The 23,611-nt window shown below is 34.6% G+C and overlaps 1 protein-coding gene across 5 annotated transcripts; it reads left to right on the top strand.

The window, feature by feature from the left end:
* Positions 1–14,904: 14,904 nt before the first annotated feature.
* Positions 14,905–23,169, top strand: LOC103488340 (uncharacterized). 5 transcript variants are annotated; one of them, XM_051080286.1, is made up of 8 exons: positions 14,905–15,323; positions 15,419–15,525; positions 17,393–17,738; positions 18,244–18,515; positions 18,623–19,274; positions 19,376–19,575; positions 20,185–20,429; positions 20,884–23,169. In XM_051080286.1, exons 3-8 carry the CDS (start codon positions 17,682–17,684, stop codon positions 22,080–22,082), a joined length of 2,625 nt encoding a protein of 874 aa, XP_050936243.1. In that variant the 5' UTR covers positions 14,905–15,323; positions 15,419–15,525; positions 17,393–17,681; the 3' UTR covers positions 22,083–23,169. The 5 variants fall into 5 exon arrangements, with proteins under 5 accessions (XP_050936243.1, XP_050936244.1, XP_008445306.1 ...); XM_051080287.1 differs by lacking the exon at positions 17,393–17,738; XM_008447051.3 differs by lacking the exon at positions 14,905–15,323 and having other exon boundaries at positions 17,290–17,738.
* Positions 23,170–23,611: the final 442 nt, after the last annotated feature.

The raw sequence follows: 23,611 nt of genomic DNA on the forward strand, positions 1-23,611 counted from the left end.
ATAAATTTGTTAAATGATATGATTTCATCAACCATACAAAAATATTTTTCTTTTGACAACCAATCGAAAGTTGTTGCTCTTTTTCATGTCACTCAAAATAAGGTGACTCACACTTTGTTACATATAAAACTCGATCGAAAATCTAAATAAATAAATAATAGATGTTGTGTTCTCACCATCAATTTTGTCTCTTTTTAACTTTCCAAATTCTCAATGCCAACAAAGTTTGTATGCCCCTTCGGCCTTCTCCTTGGCCTTCCGTACCAAACAAACGCATCCAAAACCCAAAACCAAATGAAGACTCTTTTCTTGGGATCTTATCTTAGATTTGTTGGGTTATTTCGTTTTTATTGATGTTTTTTAAAATAAACTTATAAATACTATTGTTATTTTCAATTTTTTTTTCACTTACGCTTTACTAAATATTTAAAAGACAAAGTTCGGACTTTGAAAACTAACAAAAAAAAAAATGTAACTTTAAAAATTTGTTTTTGTCTTTTTCAATTTACCTAAAAATTCAACCATTTTGTTTAAGAACTTGCACATCAATTATATGAAATGAGAAGTAAATAGACTTAATTTTCATTAAAAAAAATGGTTAACAAATATATTATAACAATAGCTGCATATGATTGATCTCCTAATTTTTTAGTTTAATTTGATCATGATGATTGGTAGAGTTTGTTAAGTTTGTTGCTCCCATTCTTTTTATTTATTTATTTCAATGGGTTTCGTTTATATATTTTTCGATTGTCCTATGTATGTCCTGTTGGTTTGTTTGGGCGCCTCTTTTGGTGGGCTGATGGGAACATAAAAAAAAAATAATAAGTTATGTAAAAACAATTATTCAAGTTTGAGGTTCAAATTGATGCAATTATTCAAGTTTTAGGGTTTAAAATTGGTATAACCGACAAAGATTAGGGTAAAAAAATGATTTTCTTCCTTTTCTATAGCATCTAATTGATTTTCTTTTGACATTAAAAAAAGAAAAAAGATTACAACCTATTTGTGATGACGTTGGAAAAAATGGTTTTCAAAGATGATTTTCTTTTTCTAATGTTCTTGTCCACATTTTCTAAAAATTACTTTTCTAGCACAAGTGTGTGTCTGATTTGCTAGATACTTAAAAGAGTTTTATTGATGTGAGTTATGATGTTGTAGACAGTTGGAGTTATTGGAAACATCGTATGAAGAGAGTTAACCAACTCAACTTCATCGACATTTCAAATGGGTAGACCAAACATTATTGAAGATAGTTAGCCAAACACCACTTAAGGTTTTGAAATGTAATATTTTTAGTGGTAAATTTAACAAAAATTTAAAAGGGTATTGAAAAGTTGATTAATTTAAGACTTTAAATATATTATTTTGATGTGGATATGAATTAAAATGAAAAGTAATTAAGGATTGCAGCCATATATCTTAATGATAGATTGTTCACTCTGAAGATATGATCACATACATACATGAACTTTAAGTTTGATGTCAAGGGACAATAAGTATATAACCCTTTCATTGTGTAAGTACGTAACCCTACAAATAGTAATTACCAATGATGTCAAGGGACAAATAGTAATTATCAAAAAATACTTTGGCAAATCTCCATTTTTTATAAACGGAAGGTAAAGAAAACATACATGACTGGCAAAAATGAAGAGGACGAAATTGAATGTGTCTCTGAATTATTGGTTCCTATTATGTCATTAGGAACAACACTCTTGGAAAGCTTCTTACATAACACATAGAGTCGAATGATTCTCGGGACAAATTGGAAGAGAGGCAGAAAGATCAGTCGCCACTTCTTTTCGAAATATTTAATACCTCTCCTACTTGTAAAGACTCCCCCAAGGATAATCTGCACATTTCCTGTTGTCAATGTTAAGAATTGAAGTTTCAAGGTGCTTATGATCATTTACGTCATTTTTGCAGCAGATTAGTTAGGTGTGGCTTGACTTTTGAGCTTGTTTTGCTTTAAGAATTGACTTTTGAGCTTACTCGGTCGTGTTGGGGGGGGGGGAGTGTGGTTAGAAGTTGAGAAAACTTAACAGATTAACATGATCTCCAACTTGGATCTTTAAGTCTAATTTTCTTCTCTTATTTGTTCAGACTACGTTTAGATGATGAAAACCAACACATACAAAAGAAAAAAAATGAAATGAGATCATTGAACTTGTAACCTCAAACGACCATTTGATCTAGTTCTAAGTTGAGTTGAAGTCTATTATCCTCATATAAATCATAAACTCACACCGATAGTTAATGATTAAGGTAATAGTCATTTAAAATGGCAACCGACATCAAAGGTCATCTTTGCTAGTGCTATTAAAGGCCTTTGATGTCGGTTGGGCTTTAATGTCAGTTTAAAAACAAACCAACATTAAAGGCCTTTAATGTCGTTTTTCAACCGACATCTTTGATAGTGTTATTGAAGTCTTTTAATATCGATCGAACTTTAATATCGGTTTATAACCGACATTATTGATCCCCAATAATATCAGTTTAAAACTGACATTAAAACCTTGTTTTTTGGTCCATTAATTTATATTTAATTGTTGCATTATTGTCCATTTTTTATAAATCGACATTAGGTCTGTGTAGATAAATATTTTTTCTCACGACAACAAATCAATAAAAGTAATATTATTTTAGAAACTATAATATTTGTCTTTTACATTTGTATACACAAAATGAAATCTTAATATTGTGTTTATATATATACATTCTACAATAGTACATGAAAAAAGATCATAATACATGACTTAAATAAGAAATCCTAAATGCCTTCTCAGTCTTCAACCTTCAATGGCCGCCTAGCTATATATCTACACATCACTTAGCTTTCAATCCCATATGACTTCAATCATTCTACAAACAATTGTTACAAGAAAAAAGGTCTATGATAGCTCACTAAAAATGCTATTTTAGACATTTTACAACGTTTTATCAAAAGTCGTGACAGTCCACGTTATTAAAAGTCAAGATTTTTAATAGCGTTTTATAAAAGCTATAAAAAGTATGCATTTTGATAGCGTTTTGGAAAGGTTATAAAAATAACTTTTTAATAGTGTATTCCTCTATTTATGTGATTTATGATAGCATTTTTTTAATGCTATGAAAAGCGTTTTACAGTAATCTGATCTTATAACTAGTTAGAATCTTTTTTTTTTCTAGTAAATCATGAATTTGTCTCGGACAGTATTAAAAATATTATCGAAAGCTTACAGCAGCTTGCCAAACAAAAGCTAATAGAAAAAAGAATAGAGGTATTACTAGCATAACATCTACTATTGGATTCAAAAAAGCGTAGGCCTCGGGCAATTTGGCGACGAAAAAACTACTTGAATAAAGGAAAAAATTAAGATAGATATCGATGAAACTTAAGATATTGAGCATAACAATTTTTTTTTTTTTTTTTTGTCCTTGAAGTTAATTGTATTGCTTTAAATTGGATTGAGTTATTAATCCCTTGTTATTGCTATGATACAAGGGATAAAGGAAAAATTAATAACATAAAGTAGGTTGAAAACCCTTTCTTTGATAACTCAGCCAATAAAAAATCCTTCAATTCTCAGATAAAACGAGAATAGAAGAAATCCTACTTTCATGCAATATCTTAATAGAATTATATGTAATGATCAATAAATTGAGTTTAACTCGATCTATAAACGTATCAAAATCTGATCAACAATCTAATTTATTCCATAAATATTTGTACAGGAATTGACGACTAACCACTACCAATATCAGTATTTATTAGTGTTGAATATAAATGGGGCGTGGCCAAGTGGTAAGGCAACAAGTTTTGGTCCCTCTATTCGAAGGTTTGAAACCTTTCGTCCTAGAGTATGCGTATTATATATAATAATAGTATATTATAAGATATATGGAAAAATATTCGATATCAGACTATAGACGTTTTAAACAACCTTATGCTTAAGAGTTTAGATATAGATCAAATGTGATTGTTTTTATTATTTTCTTATAATGATGCATTTCAGAAATGCAATACTAAAATTTAGAGTAAAATAAAAAAAGGTAGAAACAATCGTTTACTTTAGATCTGTTTGACTTTCGCCTTATACAAGATAGTCAGCACCTCCAAAACTAGTCCAGTCCCCAGTAGGACCTTTTTTTTTTATTTATGATGCATCTACTCGATCTAGTTGGGTGTAGATAGGAGTTAATCCATAACGAAAGATATCAATTTGAATATATGTCCGAATCTGATTAACAAAGAATCAAGTTACATATGTAACATATTATGTATTTCTTTTCACCTCATTTTTTTGGTATGTTTGTCTGTAATAAATAATTGTAAATCCAAGTAACAATTCATACATCTTTTTCACTTTATTTTAGGGAAAGATCATTGAGTCTCTTAAGTTAAATAAACTAGGCAGAAAATGTTGATATGTATGTATTGTTATTATCCATTTTTATCGTTTTATTTCTTTCTTTAGTTTTATTTTTATTTTAGATCTATCTAATTGATAGGTTAATCCCGAATATACATTTATTTATCATAATAAAATGTAATAAATCCTTTACAAAAAATTATTCAAATAATATTATAATATAACATTTGAGGTAGTAAATTTTCAGTGAAGTAAATCTTTTTAATGATTTCTTATGAGTCCTTGGTACTCGAAGAAGTGTTGAACCTGTGAATCCATTTTATGAAGAAATTGAAAAATGGAGATTCTTCATTATTCGCAATTAATTATTTCTTAATTGATTTTATAGAAATTTCAAAAAAAATCTCTCTCTATCTAGAAAATATCTATACATAGAGAAATCAATATTGCACTCATACAAAAAAAAATGTTATTGATACAATATATACAATAAAATATGGGTTTCAATAAATTGAAGTATTGCTAAGACTTTTTCAAAAACTATCCATGTCATAAGAGTACATATTACTATGGACCAACTAACCCAATGACTATACATGATTCCATAAATGAATCAATTACATACCAGTTCCAAGAAATTAGGTTATGGTAAAACTTTGTTTAAAACGATGTGGTAGTAAGCAACGTGCGACTTGGAAGGACATGATCCACTGTGGATTCTTACACCCACCATTTTATATTATATAGGAATGAAGATGCTCTTGACTTGACATAGTTTGTTTGGTTGCACTCGAGCTCTTTTTTTTTTTTAGGGTTTTTGATGTAAATAGTACATAATGGAGCTCGAGTAGAAAGTATTGATTCATTTATCAAGGGCAGAGATCTAGGGTTAGTGTCAATCAATAAGTTAAAACTACTTCGTAAGTATAGGTTCGGTATACAAATTGAAAGGATCCAATTCGAACAAGTTTCAAATTCAAACATCAAATTTGATCAAAATTGTATCACACGAGAATCCATTATTTATATGGTTCTTTGATAAAAAGGAAATAAAAAAAGTGGTATGTTGCTACCATTTTGAAACAATTAAAGATCATCGAAGTAATGTCTACACCCAATGATTCAAGGCAAGGATAAAGGATCCTGGAACAAGTAAAAATCTTTTTCAATTGTCTCAATAACTAAACTAGATTAGAATGAAGAATCGAAATAGATTTTAACGTAGACAGACAAAAATAAAGAGGTTAGAGACTGCTCAATAAATGAAATGCTTAAGCTTAAGGGTTTTTTTCCTTTGCGTGAGAGTTATCCAACTTGAGTTATGGGGATAAGAATGAGTTTTTTTTTTCAAAAGAAAAACAAAAGAATATCCAACTTGAGTTATGGGGATAAGAATGAGTTTTTTTTTTCAAATGAAAAACAAAAGAATGAGAAAAAATTATTTAAATCATAGTCTAATTGATTTAATAATCTATGGATAACTTTGAATTTCCTCGAGCCGTACGAGGAGAAAACTTCTTATACGGTTCTGGGGGTATTCTAAATTTACATCTATCCTAATGAACTGTTTATCAAATCATTGCAATTGATGTTCGATGTCGAAGAGTAGGAAGAGATCTTCATAAAGTGGGTTTTTATGATCCAATAAAGAATCAAATCTATTTAAATGTTCCTACTATTCTATATTTCCTTAAAAAGGGTGCTCAACCTACGGAAACTGTTTATGATATTTTAAAGAAGGCAGGTGTTTTTACGGAACTTCATCTTAATCAATAACCAAAATTCCATTAATATTAATGAAATAAAAAAACAAGGGTGTGATAACTTAACTTGTATATAGCTTTGACTAACCTTTTCTTTAGTATTTCCCCCCTCTCTTGTTCCATTAATACTATACACTTATTACCTTAAAACTCCGTGTTCGCTTATGAAAAAAATCGATGTTTATTTTATTGATAAATATTGATCTAAGATGAATAGACAAAAATATATCGAGTTTATTCAATCCACAAACCTGATATATTTTTTCTACTTCTTCCTTAATTTCTACTTTCACCTACATCTTTTATGTCTATCTATGTTGATTATCTCTATAGTGTCAATCTAAGTACGTAGTTTTTTTTTAATTCTTTTTTATTATTTTAATAGAATTTATTATAATTAGAATATTTTCTCTTATTCTATTTTGTTAGCTTTATCTAGTTAAGTATAACTATATTTATTATATATATATATATATATAATAAGTATAATTATTCAACTCAAATTGTTATTTCCATTTGTTTTTTATTCATTTATAATTCTTTTGTTTTGTCCATTATAGGCGTTTTTCATTATTCACGTTAATCTTGTCAACAATGTATCAAACAAATATAATTCGATTGTGTATGAATGAAGCTAGTTATCTCCCTTTCATGACCTTTCACGCACATGATGGTCTCATTGTATTTCTTGTGATACAAATAATTACTTTTGTGTAAGTGATATAAGAAGTTTTTTTTATTGGAATATTTTGATTACGTCATGTAATTTCATTTCTTTTGTTATTTTGATTCCGATTGTATCTACACATAATTTTTTTTTTTCATATTTTTGGGTTGCTAACTCAATGGTAGAGTACTCGGCTTTTAAGTGCAGCTAGCATCTTTTACACATTTCTATGAAGTAACAGATTCGTCCATACTATTGGTAGAGTTTGTAAGACTGCGACTGATCCTGAAAGGAATGAATGGAAAAAGCAACATGACGTATCAATGGAAAATTCTAGTAATATTTTTACCTTACTAGATTAGGCCAAACTTGTTTGAATCCTTGATGCATAAAAAAAAAAAAAAAAAGTAAAGTCGGGCCGAATGAATAAATGGATAGGGCACTATGCTCCAATTATAGAGAAATAAAAAGTAACGGGTTTATGTTCTTAATTTGAATGATTCGCCGATCTAATTAAACGTTAAAACTATATTAGTGCTTGATGCGGGAAGGACTTTTCTTATGAGTGAGTTATCCATTTTTTTCTAAGTCTTAACTATTAGTTACTCTAGAGGTAGAGGGAAATGTGTAGAAGAAGCAGTATATTGATGAAGAGTTTTTTCCCAAAATCAAAAGAGCAAATGGGTTGAAAAAAAATAAAGGATTTCTAACCATCTTTTTTATCCTAAAATAGAAACCAATTAGATGACAAAAGAAAAGAGAGGATAGAGAGTCCATTGATAAGTCTTACCTATTTACGAGGTATTTATTATTATTCTTTATTTTACTATAATACCTTGTTTTGACTATATCGCACTATGTACATCTGATAGTTCACCTTTCCCTATCATGATCAAATGATGAGGATGAGAAATAGTCTACTTTCGACTTAATCCACTGAGAATTACTATCTCTCCTTATTCACTAACCTGTCGATACAGAATGGGAGTTTCTCCCTCTTGTCTTCTTGCTGCCGACCGAGGCCTATAAGTTCGAATTGGGAAGGGGCATCGATCCTCTACACCTTACTCAGTCTTTCGATTTGAGTTATGTAATGAACTCATCCTCCGAACCTCTTTTATCCACTGATTGTAGTAAGCGAAGGTTATAAAATAACTCAACTCCCACGGGGCGGTTCGAAGAAACTCGACTAAGAAGGAGCGGAGAGGGGCGAAGCGAATTCCTTATTCTTATGTGAAAGAACCCTTAGATTAATCAAATCCCTCAATAAAGAAAGAGAAGACAATTTAGAACAAGTCAATGAACAAGGCTAGAGGAAGAGGAATACTGGATAGGTATGAATACGACCAATAAGGATAGGGAGAGGCAGAGTAAGGCGCGAAGTGAAACGACTGTGAAGGAGCCCTTAATTTTTTGAAATAACTCGACTCAAAATGATAGGGTTTGAAGAAGCTCGACTAAGAAGGAGAGGAGAGAGGTGAAGCGACTGTTAAGAAGTGTAAGTTGACCTATTAAAGAAAGAGAGGGAGAGTGAGAGAGAAAAGAAGAAGAAGGAGAGAGAAAAAAGAATAGGTGGTACTCAAACTGATAGGAGTTCTATCAATTGAGAGAGGAGAGAGTCAGGATAGGTTCCACTCTTTAGTTTCGGTATTCATCTTTTTTCATTCTCGTATTCTTTATTTATGCCCATATCTTCTTTCTAGTCCAACTTGGTATATCTATGAATTCATCTTCCCAGTTTGGAGGAATAGTGTGACTTGGCAGTTCGAGAACAAATTTTTTATTTTCTTTCTGAAAGCCAAAGGCAATGGATTGAGTTTAGTTGGAGTTTTTTCGACAGTAGAGAGATTGAATTGTCGCGATGGAGGCTACCTCTTGAGAATCTCAAGTCCGCTCTCTGAGCCGGATCGAATCTTTTCTATACCCTCTGACTCTTATCCCCTCCTCCTTTCAGGCTTAGGTTCAGAGCCCATGCACCCCTCTTCTCCTTACCTCTTTCTTCTTCTTTTCTCATTTGGTTTTGGTTGGGGTGATGATTATTGGCTTTATTCTTGTGACCTTCGAGGTTCTCTCTCCGGTCCGACCTTAATTCTATATCATCGTAGAAAAACTCCCTGGCCCGAATCTCGACATTACTACTTGTGCTCTTTCTTCGCTTACATTCCCCTTTAATCTTTCTTTCATCCTTTTATCCACCACTCATCCTCCCCTCTTTGGTTGACTGGACATCCTCAATATCCCCTCTCACTCTAATAGAAAGGTCGAGAATGACCACAGGTGTACTCTGTCTACCTTTTATTTGAAAGAGAAGGCATAGAATGAGTTGGAACCCTTTTATCTAATTGGCACTAGTATGCACGGAAAGTACTTCTGCTTCATCTTCTTCCTGAACGTAGGCTTGGCCTTGCCTTTTTTTCTATCCTTATGGTAGACCACATCACCTCAAAGAGAGGAGAAATTTCATGCACCCGCGATATTAGGTTCGTGTGGTAGAGGGCGAATAAAGGATAGCATCCTTGTCTTGGAAGCGAGCAAGTGGGTGAAGGAATCACCAAGGTTCTCTCTTCATCGGATACTCATTCAGATTCTTCTTATGCTTCACCTCTCCTAAGAATGAAAGATCTCATACTCAAAGAAAGAGATCGAATAAGATCAGTCCTCTTCTTGTCCGGTCGGTTCCCGAGCCTACTCCCTCTTGTCTTCTTGTCCAACCTATTCTTCTTCTCTTTCTGACTGTGACCACAAAGCCTTTCTTTTCATTTAATCTCTCTCATTCATCTATAAATGAATTGCCTTTTCTTGCACCCCTCCTTTATCCTTTGTGCTCCCACTTTGATCCTTTTGGACTCTCTTCCTCTTCTTTTTCTTCTTCTTCACTTTGATTCGTCCTCAAATTGGACCTGAAATCACTATTTTGCAAGGTTTTGGCTCCTTGGGTTAGGTGGGATTTTCATGTCAAATGGGTCCTTTTCCTTTATTAGCTAAAAACAACCACTACGCGCTTTGGGCCATAGATGGAATTCCTTAAATCATCCCAGATGTCCTTGTTCATTGATTAAACTTTATTCGCAAATTCTTTGCGCAAGGCATCCTGAATTTGTTAGAAAACCTCACCTTTCAAGAGAGTGGTTAGTATTTGCTTAAGAGATGAGGATTAGAACAAATACAATCACCTCATCCTCTTCGGCTCGAGCTGGAAGGCGTCCTTCTTTATGGGGTCGACTCCTTATGGACCCTCTTTTTCAATATGAGTGACTCACCGAAACTACACCTATCGGTTAAGCCACAGAACTCCTTTTGTACTCAACCTCTTTCTTTGCTTTGCTCTGAGATCCGACCGACGAGAACCGTTATGTGAACAATTCTCTTGATTCCTCTATGCTTAAATAGTACTTTGATTGAAGAAATGGCACAACAAGCCTAGCTTGTCTCTTATCTGGCGGACTCTCATTCCGATTGATGATGAGAATACTCGTTTCCCTCGCCTTAAAGACAACTCTCTCTAGGTAGAATCAAGGTTAGATCTTTCCACTATGTACGTAAGAAGATGAATGAGACCCTTCCCCTAGATTGATTATACTTTATGAGAATAGAGTTCTTCTAGATAGAGGATATTCCAAAATAGAGTGATTTCTCAATAGCTCGCTTCGCCCCTTCCTGACTCCAACTTTAATGCCTACCTGCCGCAAGATCTCAATCTTCAAACCACCTACTAAAACAGGAATAGCTAGGCTTTTCAATTCTGACCCAAGCGCCTCTATGACAGTCGATCACACCGATTGGGATTTGACTCGTTGTCGGGCAAGTGAATATGAATAAAAACAAGGCAAAAGGACAAGTATTTTCACCTTTGAGCGCTCTGTCTGGATGAAAGTTTGATCCTAGATTTGGACTCTTTTCACTAGAAAGATCATTTCTCAATAATGAGAATTTGAATGGCATTTTGAACAAGTTGGCTAATATAGCCTAAACCTATGGAATCGTGTCTTTTTCGATTTTCAGGAATTAGGACAACTAACCTACTTCCTCTCCTACGGATGAATGCAACTAGGTCGTCTTAGGCTCGGGTCTGCCTCATTTACGTGCTTCAACTCCTTCTGTAGATTGATCAGAAAGCCTTCAAACTAAGGACGTGAAGTTTGGGCCCTAATCCCTTTGTTGCGCTTCTAGGCCCCTTTTTTGCTTTCGCTAATCGTACTTCCTTCCTTACCAAATTCATTCCCAAGATCATAATGGAAATGAAAGATGGGGCAAATCAAAGACTTTGAATTAGAGAAAGAAGCATATTTGCCTTGGAGAAGGAATAAGGAATGAAAGAGAAGAAGTTCATATGTTTAAACAAGTCCTTCGGACCGGTCACATACTGATTGCTACGAGCTTATGGATCATACTGATTAACAACGGGGAAGCAACGATCTTGAACAAACTCGAATTATGTTGACTTTCAGACCCATTCGCCATAAAAGATAGGGGGTCGACCCGCGGTCTGAGAAGAAGAAGAAAGGAAGAAATTTGATCCCCTCGTGGACATAGACAAAGAAAAGAAGAAAGAAAGCACTTTTATGTCGACAAAGGCAAGGCACCGTAGGTAAGCCACAAAACCAAGCGACTGCAGACCGGAGGCGAGACTGAAAGGTGCAAACCAGCTCGACTAAGAAGGAGAGGCGCAAAGAATTTATGGAGAAGAGAAAATGAGTCAAGAGGACGGAGCGTAAACCAAAGGCAAGGAAACCTACTAACCGAAAGCTTTAGTGTCAAATCAGACGATAAAGGAGCAGGAAGGCACCTAGGGAAAGGAATCATAGTAGGAGCCGTAGGGTTCGTAGAAGATTGACTTCAGAGGAGTGCAAGAGAGGCGAAGCGAAGAGACAAAGAAATCAATTAACAAGGCTCTCGCAAATTCTTTGCTAGTAAAAAACAAAGGTCCTCAACGAACAAAGAAACTTCCATATGGTTTCAGAGGCGCAAATAATTTGCGCGCTTTGATGAAACTCTTTGTGCTCGGTCCGCCTTATGCTTTTTTAGTGAAAGAGGGTCAAAGCCCTCAATCAAAAATAAGGAGCGCTAAAAAGTCAAATGGGATTGAGATAAGTAGATCCATCAGCCTTTGATGAGGCAAGGAAACTCAGCTCTTTCTTCCTATGTTGTACACCTAGGGATTGTAGTTCAATTGGTCAAAGCACCGCCCTATCAAAGCGGAAGTTGCAGCTTTGAGCCCCATCAGTCCCAACAAAATCCAATCGTACTTTTTCTGCGCAACAAAATCCAATCCACCAAAATAGAATATGATCTCTTTCTTCCTTCCCACGGAGCGATAGGGGAGTTGGAAGAAAATGTCAGTTTAGTCAGGCCTATGCAAAGAGCTTTTTTTACTTTTTAGGAAGTAAAAAAAAGAGTGATATAAGAAAAGTGGAAGAAATCGCTATTTTGGTACTAAATTTCATGGAAAAAGCCTTAGTCTGACGGCTCCCCCAGAGTAGTCTTCTTCCATATTCACTTTCCTCTAAATAGTAGGTTCATTAAGCTTAGGACCAGGAATGAATTGCTTAACATAATCAGTCCCATAAGAAGATAGTGAGTTCCATTATAATCAATCCAACAACAAGAAAGTGAATTTCAGATAAAGGAAGCATAATAATGAAATGAATTTAAAATCAGATCAATCTCAAATTAGTCCCGCAACAAAAGAAATGGAAGGCTCGACTGAAAGGAGAGAATAAGGCTCCATAGGAGTTAAGGAGTTGACAGTCCCACAACAAAAAAGCCTAGTGGATGAAGTTAAAAAATGCAATCAAAGTTTATATGGTAGATTTTAGAGAACTGAGGGCTCGATTGAAAGAAGAGAACAAGGCACAAAGAATTTGCAAGGCGTTCTAGAATAAATAAGGGTCCAGACTAACTTCATTCCATATTCACCTGTCCGGAGACGCGAAGCGAAACGACTGTGAAGGAGCCCTTATATTTAGAAATAACTCGACTCCAAATGATAAGGGGCGGTTTGAAGAAACTCGACTAATAAGGAGAGGAGAGGGTCGAAGCGACTTAAAAGGTTCTTAGAATGAGCCCTTTTTTTTTTTTTTGAACAACTCGACTTCAAATGATAAGGGGCAGTTCAAAGAAACTCGACTAAGAAGGAGAAGAGAGGGGCGAAGTCACTCGACTAAGGTTAGGAAGGAGAGGTTTAAAGAATTTGAAAGTTCATTCTTTATTCTTAGAATGAGTGCATTATGAAATAACTCTACTCAAAATAAAAGGATACAAAGGTTAGGACTTGAAAGCGAAAGTCCTTATTCCTTATTGTGTTAAGGAGTGCAAGTCAAAACAATATACCGCCTCCGGATGAGTCAGAAATCCATATGAATCCGTAAAGATCAAAGAATTATCTCAGAATTTGAAAGCGACTCTAACCTATTATGTTTCTATATATCACTTTAACTCTATTTCTTCTTTTTCTTTTTAACTTCTACTTCTTGCAATAATCTTTAATAATATAATATAATTCAAAACTATTCTATAATTTAGAGATATAACATTAAGTTTTGAAAAGGTAAATTAAATATTATAACATTTTGATTCACAACCAAACTTGAAATAAAGAGATTAACTACAAAAATAAAAGTTTGTATCCACTATTTTATAAAAATTATATTTGAAATATGTCTATCGTTAATTATAATTAACAATGAAATATTAATTTTAAATAGAAGTAAAAAAAAATGATAAGATTTTCCTCTAAATTAGGTAAAAAAATTATAAAAATATGAAAATATAATCATTATTAAAATACTACTAACTTATATTATTAATTTTATATTTTAAAGATAACACGTGAAAAAATCTAGTTAAATCAAAAACTTATTTCTAATACATATATAACTCCTGTCCAATTTCCATTCTTAAGAAAGCACTGTTTTTTTTTTTTTTTTTAAAAAAATCTATATATAAATGGAAACTATTCAATTTAAATGAGTGTGACACAAAAGAATAAAAAATTAATTAAAGAAAAATAAATATAAAGAATATTGTCTTGATTAATTTTGTAGTCCTTCATCATCTAGTTTGTGGCTAAACTTCCGTTAACGAAACATATAGGTTAGAAGTTTAGTGAACAAAAACATAAAATGAGTGTAAAAGATGCGAGAAAAATGTAAAAAGATAGACATAAATACAAAACCGAATGATCATAAACATAAGAATTCCATTTCAAGTGTCCTTGATTTAATGATAAGGGGCATTGGGTGGAATAAAGTATTTCTCATTTATCTTTGAAACCTCATAGCCTTTCCAACATAGTATATATGAGTGGGATGCATTCGATGTGTTGCTGAAGCTATGAATGCTACACTGCTCGCTTCTTTCAAATGTTTTTAATCAACGCTCCTGGGTTGGATGGTTTTTCCTATGTTGTTGTATCACAGGACAATTTAAGAGTGTTTCAATGTCTTAAACCAACGAAAATCAGTGCGAACTTGGAATTTCAAAGGTAGTAGCAAAGGTGATTTTGAACCAAATGAAACATATATTGAAGGAAGTGGTCTCAGATTCCTAATATGCTTTTGTTCCTGGGCATGGCAATTATGATAATATCATCATCAGGCATGAATGTCTTCACCAACTACGGAAATGTTGTCTGGGTGCCAACGGATTGTTAGCTCTCAAGCTTGAATGAGCAAAGCTTATGATCATGTTGAGTGGAGCTTTAATGAGTTTCTTATGAGACGTATGAGCTTTCATGACATATGGCTTAATCTTATTAATTATGGATTGCATTTCTACACCCTCTTTTTATCGTGTTGATTAATGGAGTACCTCGAAGGTGTATCTGTCTTTCTGGTGGCTTGCGTCAAAGTGATCTTTTTATCTCCTTATCTCTTTATCCTGTGTGCTGAAGGCTTGTCCCATGCTCTTCACTCTGTTTATATTCTCGTTATTTAATATCGAGAATGTGTATTGGTAGGGCAAGATCATATAATAGTTTATTGTTGTGGGGATGAGTTAAATGAGTGATTGGAAGTGTATGTCAACCTATGGAGATTAAAAAAAAAAAAAAAAAAGATCAAAAGTGGGAAAAGGTTTCAAAAGGATATGGAATGGTCTAGCTTTTACACCTATGAAAGAAATGAAAGGGCCAAATTAAAAACCCTTTTTCAAACTCTTTTGCTCCAAAAAAAACCCTTCTCCCAAGTATCCCGCGCCGAAAAACACCACGAACGTACCCTCTCCCTCTCGCGACTGCCGTTCAACCCTAAACTCTCAGGTCTGCGTTCAACCAACGACGACGACGACACCTTCATCTTCGTCCGTCGTCATCGTCTCTGTTCCTCGGCTTCATCTGATATTTCACTTTCATTTCCCGACGACTGCCGTTCAACCAACGACGACCACACCTTCTAGCTATTTCCCGGCTTCAATCTCTCGGACTTGAAGCTAAATGATTCGAGGAAGTCGAGGCTTGTTTGAAGTAAATCAAGGCTTCCCTCTCTACTGCTATTAGACACTTAAAGCCTTCTTCTTCCTTTCTTCTACATCGTCTTTATGGTGAGAGCATTGAGTGTCAGTATATAAACTCTTTTCATAATTCCAAACTATGAAATATAACCGTTGACCCGAATAATTTCTCCACCATATTGTAGATCCTAAGTTCCACATCCTCTGCTGACCTTCGTTTGTCTCCGACGACCTCTGCTGACCTTCGTTTCTCTCCGACGACCTCTGACTATCTCTTTGCATCAACAACAAGGTAAATAGCTTCCAACTTCTATGCTCTTAATTTACTCCGTTATTGTCTCTTAATTTAGGGGTAGGCTCTTTGTCAATAGAAAAGTCCCCTCATGAAATAGGAGATTTATATATAATATTACTGAGTTGGGTACCTGATATGAATTGTTTATATAGTCATGGTTGTTCTGATCATGATGTTTCCATTCCTCTCACTGCTGTTGTTAGAAGAATCTTCAGCTTTTTTCACTTGAGTTGTTGTCGTTGAAGCCAATTTCTTTAATCTAGATGTTGCAAAAAGCCATGTTGCTTCCATCTGTTTGCTAATCATTCTTGCTGCATGATATAGAATCTTGATTCTCTTATTTGCACCCTCATCCATCTTCATTCTACCATTCACAAACATGATGCAATCCATTAAGCTCTCTTTTGCCAATCCTTTCATGTCATAAGCTTGCGATCTTCTCCACAAGCTTTTACTATGAAAATTTGTTGGATTTGAGTAACATAAAGCTCTAGTTGAGTCACTAATGGCTGCATCTACTTCTCTTAACAACAAATGGCACTGTGATTTGTTGCTAGAAGGGACAAATTTCCCTAATTTTTCTTTAAATTATTATATTCATCGAACTTACTATAATTAGTTTCTTTATACACTCATTAGGCTCAATTTGACGATATATATTTAGGTTATACGATTACACTAGTGTCTAGTGGATTCACGAATCTGTAACTTAGAATAAATCATACCTAAGCTCAGGTTTTTAATTATAAATTAGACAAGGCTAATCCTGGAACCAAATGCACTAATAATTAAACCTAAGAGTAGTTTGGAATATTCCTTAATATAAAAGGCTAAAAAAGTTTTCTATATGGTTGTTGCCTTGTCATTGCCTGCTCTGCCAAAATTTTGAAGAAGAATTATGGCCTTGTGATGAGAAGAAGAATGACTTCCTGGTTTAAGAAAGGATGTCTTCTTTATCTCTATACGAAAAAGAGAATGAAAAGGAGAAACAAAGTGAAGAAGCCAAGAATATAATGAACAACCTACAAACCACAGTGCAGAATCAGGTTCCAAATATTATTAATAACAACATTATTGTTATTATTATTCAGTGTTTTAATATTCTCTCACCAATCAATACCATCGTTAAACCTAGATTGTCAAGTCCATCCCTTTCAAGTTCTGTGAAAAACCACATCAGTTTTCTCTCTGTTTAGGCGTTTAAGCATCATTCTGGGATAAACGTTTTGTTTTGGACAGTGTTTTAATGACAGGAAAGGCAAGTTCAATCTCACCAACTCTCCATTCTTCTTCAATTAATTAAATTTCCCTAATTTCCCTAATCATTGGGAACATTTGAGAACCTAACAACCTTAGATCTTTTTTTAAATCAATTGTGGGGTTCACTTCCTTATTCAATAGGTAATTTGTCATTGTTACAAACATTTGGATAACTCATATAACTCCTTAAATGGAACTATGGTTTGCCTAGATGGTTGAAGGATGCTTGTACTAAATGAATTAGACAAGGTGTGCCTGCCAAAGTCTTAAGATATTTTCCTATCATATCTGGGTTGAAACGCATGTTTAATACCTACGAGGTTGCTAAGAATTTAACATGACATTCACAGCATAAAAGCAATGATGGTAATATGCACCATCCTGTTGATTCAGTAGCATGGGAATTAATTGACATGAAATGGCCAGATTTCTCTATGGACCCACGTAATTTAAGGTTTGGTCTTGCCAGGGATAATTTTAACCCATTTTCTAGTTTAGTAGCAGGTGTAGTTGATGGCCAGTAATGCTTGTTACATACAATTTGCCACCATGGTTATGCATGAAGGAGAACATAATGCTGACATTGCTAATTCCTGGTCATCAGGTCCAAGCAAACACCAATATCTACATATTCAATGAAATAACTAAACTCTTAAACTTGAAGAAACAATAAAAATAATTACATGAAAACATCTGTACATATTATAGAAATACATAAATGTGGGACTTACAAAATGCATTCTAGTACACCATCAACTTTTGCCTTGGAAGGTGCTTTTGATGCTCGTCGCCGCCTTGCTTCAACATGAAATCTGGTTGGACAACTTTTATTTGAAGACTCATCCCGCACAAAATCACCAACTCTAGCAAAAGGGATTACAACAACTCTATCCATGTTGTCACATCCTTCTACCTTAGACCACATAAGATCAGCTGAAGAAAAAACCAAGGTTGGCTGATTCTGTACTGGAAGAGAAACTATTTCATCCCATCTGGACATCTAAATATGAAACAAAGAAATTGCATGAGTCAATAATTAAAACTTTTTTTTCACATCATCTCCAAGAAAAAAAGGGAAAATTTATCATATATTAAATTTTCACCTCTTCTAAAATCTTTATAATGCATTTTCACATCGATTATTCAAAAAATTCATTTATAAGCAATTTGAGAAAGAGTAATTATCAAAAATAGCAAATTCGACAAACTATTTACAAAATATAACAAAATTTCAAATTCTATCTATAATAGACATTGATAGACAATGATATGTTTATATCAATGACATTGATAGATAGTGGTAGAAGTTCATTAGTTTCTATCATTGATAGAATCCAAAATTTTGCTATATATTGTAAATATTTTAGTTTATTTTGCTATTTTTGAAAAATGCCCCTTTGAAATATTGGTGTTTTTAAATTATTGACTCATGCAATTTCTTTGTTTCATATTTAGATGGCCAGATGGGATGAAATATTTTCTCTTCCAGTACAGAATCCGCCAACCTTGGAATTTTCTTCGGCTGATCTTGTGTGGTCTAAGGTAGAAGGATGGCGTGACAACATGGACAGAGTTGCTGTAATCCCTTTTGCTAGAGTTGGTGATTTTGTGCGTGGTGAGTCTTCAAATAAAGAATGTCCAACCAGATTTCATGTTGAAGCAAGGCGGCGGCGAGCATTGAAAGCACCTTTCAAGGCAAAAGTTGATGGTGTACTAGAATACATTTTGTAAGTCCACATTCATGTATTCCTATAACATGTACAGATGTTTTCATGTAATTATTTTTTTTGTTTCTTCAAGTTTAAGAAATTTAGTTATCTCATTGAATATGTAGGTATTGGTGTTCGTTTGGACCTGATGACCACAGGAAAGGGGGAGTCAGACGACCTAGTAGAAGTACTTATGTACCAAAGAAGAAAAATGCTGGACGGCCAAACACTAAAAGGGGTTGCACCTGCCACTTTATCGTCAAACGCTTAATTGCCGAACCATCTATTGCACTGATCATATATAATGAAGATAAGCATGTAGATAAGAAGGGGTTGCCATGTCATGGTCCTCAAGACAAGAAAGCTGAAGGTACTCGTGCTATGTTTGCGCCCTACATCTCTGAAGATCTTCGTCTACGTATATTGTCGCTTCTATATGTTGGTGTTTCTGTGGAGACCATTATGCAAAGACATAATGAAACGGTGGAGAAACAGGGTGGTCCATGCAACCGTGATGACCTTTTAACCCATCGATATGTAAGAATACAGGAGAGAAGCATCAGACGTTCCACTCATGAACTTGATGAAGATGATGCAGTAAGCTTATCTATTTGGGTTGAAGGCCACCGAAGTAATGTCTTCTTTTACGAGGATTTTACTGATACAGACACCTTCACTTTGGGAATTCAAACAGAGTGGCAATTGCAACAAATGATAAGATTTGGCAACCGTGGCCTTCTCGCATCAGATTCAAGGTTTGGAACAAACAAGTTGAAGGTACAATTTTTATGTTCTTGTTCTTTCAACATTATTAATTTATAAGATCCAATTTCAATGTCAGATGATGCTAATTATGCCTTTTCTGGATTTTTGTCTAGTATCCAGTTCATAGTCTTGTGGCATTCAATTCAGACTACAATGCAATTCCAGTAGCATGGATTGTTTCACCGAGATTTGCTAGTGGGGATGCCCATAGGTGGATGAGGGCTCTTCATAGTAGAGTTCAAACCAAAGATCCTTCATGGAAGTTAGCTGGCTTTGTTGTGGATGATCCTCTTGCTGATGTACAGACAATAAGGTTATCCTATTTCTCTCTGCAGTTCTGAAATTAAGGGTACTTTTGGAAGCTGATTGACTAACCTTAAAAGTCTGTCCCAAATCTGCAAGATTAAAATCAGGCTCATAGAATGAAAAGATAAACAGCTCAATAGGTCCAATAGGTCCTGAATGATTTATAAATTTAGGATTAGTTTGTTTCTTTGTTTAGTCTTTCTGTTTTGGTTAAAGATGCTTATTGATTCATGCTGTCTAGCTAAAGTTTTGTAGTGTTGGATATGAGAAGAGTGTGCTGGCTTCTCTTTTTGAACTGTTTGTTGGATTTAAGACAATGCACAACTTGATAAATTCACTTAAGGAGCTATCTTTCTTATGATTCTTAATAGGAGTGGCTTCGACATATGTTTTATGTTTGAATTCTAGCACATGCCTTAGGTTTACTTGATTAGTTTGATTTAATTGTTTTTATTGGTGAGTGTGAATGTTTCTAATTAATGAAAGTCAAACCATTATTCATGATTGAAGTTTCAATATGTTTCTATACAAAAATCTTAAAATTCCTTCTGTGACCGTGCAAGTATGTTGCCCTATGGTGTTTGAGTTTTGAGAGTATTTCTTTGCTTTTATTCAGGGAGATATTTCAGTGTTCTGTTTTATTAAGCTTCTGGCGGGTCCGTCATGCATGGCATAAAAACATACTGAAGAAATGTGTAGAAAATGAAAAGCGAGCTGAGATATTAAGACAACTTGAAAAAACAGTGGATGGAGTTTGCCGAGGTGATGAAAACGTGGATTCATTTGAACTGATGATTAAAGATCAAGCTGATGATCCAGAATTTGTTGACTACTTTAAGGCAACCTGGTGTTCGAGACTAGGTCTATATCCATCTCTGTTTTAATCATGAGTATTTATGAGAAAAAATATGTTTCTTTACAATTTATCATACTTGCTAGATATTGTTGTGATCATCTTATTCCATAGATATCTGCATAATCTACATCATCTAAAGTCTTCTGATGACCACAACTTGATAACTAATGTTAGGATTTTCACAATTCCCTTTGAATTTAGATAAGGTAAATGTGAGTGCTCTGTGCATGAGCACGATCATTCAGGCATGTGGCTTTTGTGTTTTGCATTCTTTTCCATTTGAAGGACGGACAGGTTATCAGATCAGAAAACAAATGAGTTAAAGGATTTAGTTTTGCAATTGTGAATTTTAGTTTTTTGAAGGCTAGATTGTATATTCCTTCATGTGCAACAAGTTACAAAATTTTGGTGGGTAGGAGCACATTGGAGTTCTCATCATCTGAATCTTTTTGGTCTTAGGGATGTGGACTACAGCACTAACAAGCCTTCCACTCGCCAGTCTTGAAACATGTGCTGCAATGGAGTTTTACCACAGCCAGTTGAAGCTCAGATTGCTGAATGAGAAAGATAGTGCTGTTTATCAGCGTACAGATTGGTTGGTTGACAAACTGGGGACAAAGGTACATTCTTACTTTTGGCTTGATGAGTACCCGGAGAAGAATAATTTTTGTCGGTATTGGAAAGATGAGTGGATGAGTGGTTTGACATATTGGCGCAGAGCATTGGGAATTCCAGACTCGGATGTTATTATTGAAGGTGGTATTGCAAAAGTAACCAACCAAATTACTCGAGACAGGAAATTTGTTGTTTGGAATCCTGGTTCGCAGTTTGGTATTTGTGATTGCCAATGGGCAGAAATGGGTAATCTATGTGAGCATATGTGCAAAGTTATTAATATATGCCGTAAAAAAGGGACAACAAGACCATCTGTCAGCTTATTACAGTACCAGAAGACCTTGATTGACATGCTGCATCGGCCACCTCATGATTCTTTAATACGTGATCATGCTGTATCCTTTGCGATGTCTGTACAGAAGCAGTTGAATGCACTAATCAGTATGGGAAGCGACCTAGAATTAAGGGGTCCTTTTCAGGATCGTGTGATAAAAACCCTGGAAAATCAGATTGATAGGGAAGTATCTACCGGTGACACAGAATCTTTTAGGGATAATGTACTTAGAAACAAGTCCAAATTGAATCAGAACGAGAGTGAGTGTGCCTCTGGACAGGAAGCTTCTAATAATATTACTGATAACTCTAGTAGTGAGCTTGTTGATTTAACTGTGACTGGAAACTGCGTGGATGGTGCAACTGCTGGGGAAGAATGCCCTTGTACTCAGATGGATATTGATACAACTTCAATCTGTATATTGCCACCTCGACTAAGTTCTGTTGAAGAGGTTGTAGGTGGTAATTCCTTACTACAAAATAAAAATGCAGTACAAATCGATATGGAGTATGATAGTCTACCTTCCAGTTACAATGCTGTCTGTAACTTAAATAAATTTGTAGACAATCAACATCACCATGACGAGATAGAAGTAGATCCATCACTCATGAATGATCCTGTAATGGCATCCGATTTTGCGGTCCAGTGCATGATGAAATCTCAGAATGGTATTCACAATGATGGTCCAGAGCCCACTATTGCGTCATAAAAGATTATATCCTGTTAGATACCAACTCTAGGAACTCTTGAAGCTCAAGAATGCTGTTGTGATGCAAATTTTGCGGGGCTAGATGAACAAATATGGGTCCTAAATTCTTCATGGCACAATTCTTCCCACGGCTAATAATTAAGCTGTCCACAATGTATTCTCCATCTCATCTGCCTGGCCACAGTAAGATTTCACTTTAATCTACCAATGATGGTTTGATGAAGTTTGTGCATTGGTGAACTTTCATTGGACGGAGAGAGGTTGAGGCTTCTGAACTTAGAAGTCTCAGATCACCTGCCAGATACGATATTTTTCATATTTAAAACTCAAATACGACAGCACGAGATTCTTTCTGCACTTTCACAAGACTGTGGCTGTGTCTCAGTAGCGTCTGCACATCGCTAACTTGGGGGATACTAAACTCTCTGGATGATACTACATGAATACTTATTTTTTATGTATTGACTTCACAAACGGAGTACCCTTGCACAGACGGGCACTGACAAATGAAATTAGAAGACATGTAGAGTTTAGGAGAGACGTGGAACAGTATATCCGATTTCTGTTGTGTTCACGTGTGGTTACTTAACCTTATGTCTTAGGCGAACAGTGAAATATCCACCAGTGAAGATGATGTCATTTCATGGAGACCGGTGAAGCATTGTTACTTTTCTTGACTTATATTGTAAAAGATCGATCGAGTGAATATGGTTTGGCATGGCTGCATGCTGAGTCGCTGACAATAGAAAGCAGGCAGAAATTGGACTCAAATTGATTAAAATTTAGTTGATCAGAATCCAGAATGATGTTACTACCAAATTTGTAGATTTGCTTCTAGTGTCGGAGGCTCGTGTGGTAAATTTAAGTCTTGTACGGTGGAGGTAAAAACAATGCAGCAAAATTTTAACTGCATAGAGTTAATGTAATTTTGGCCAAAGGCTATTGATTTGTCCTAAACAATGAGTTCAAAATCCTTCTGAGGTCATGGACTTATTTTGTTATTTTTTATTGTGGGTTCTGGATTTCTTTTTCCCTTAAATTAAATGAAGGGCTGACACTGAGCAGAGGATCACAGTTTGATACTAAATTTTGTGAATTTGCCTGCCCTTTGTCTCTGCCTTGTCTCTCCCCATCTAGGTAATGTACAATGATCCTTAACCTTCAAATATTTTTGTTTTGGCCTCTTGATGCTGTTATATGAATCTCAGAAATACTACTATAATAATCGATATATTTCAAACAAAGTTAAGATTTAGAAAAGTGTTAAAGCGTCGGATTGTCATATTGTTTTAGATTTCAATTTTTTGGTCAGGTTTTAACTCCTACGGTAATTTTGTAATCGGTAACTTTTGAAACTGTAAAAGATGCAGTTTAGTCAAATATTTTACTATGTACGTGTGAAATTGATTCTTTGCTGCTCTTGCTTCTCTCTCCTTTCAACTTTGGCCCCATCTCTTCGATAAAATTCAACGAATCTATCATGACCTTAGCAACTTGAAATGAAATCAAATCTTGAGAGACAAATCTCT

Source organism: Cucumis melo, chromosome 12 (assembly GCF_025177605.1).
Source record: "Cucumis melo cultivar AY chromosome 12, USDA_Cmelo_AY_1.0, whole genome shotgun sequence".
NCBI classification, from domain to species: Eukaryota; Viridiplantae; Streptophyta; class Magnoliopsida; order Cucurbitales; family Cucurbitaceae; genus Cucumis; species Cucumis melo.

Excerpts from the sequence above, each read along its gene's own strand:
- LOC103488340 (XM_051080286.1), top strand. The coding sequence starts at position 17,682 with ATGTTGTCACATCCTTCTACCTTAGACCACATAAGATCAGCTGAAGAA. Across the intron at positions 17,739-18,243 it reads CAGCTGAAGAAAAAACCAAG|ATGGCCAGATGGGATGAAAT; the intron begins GTTGGCTGATTC and ends TTTCATATTTAG. Across the intron at positions 18,516-18,622 it reads GGTGTACTAGAATACATTTT|GTATTGGTGTTCGTTTGGAC; the intron begins GTAAGTCCACAT and ends TTGAATATGTAG.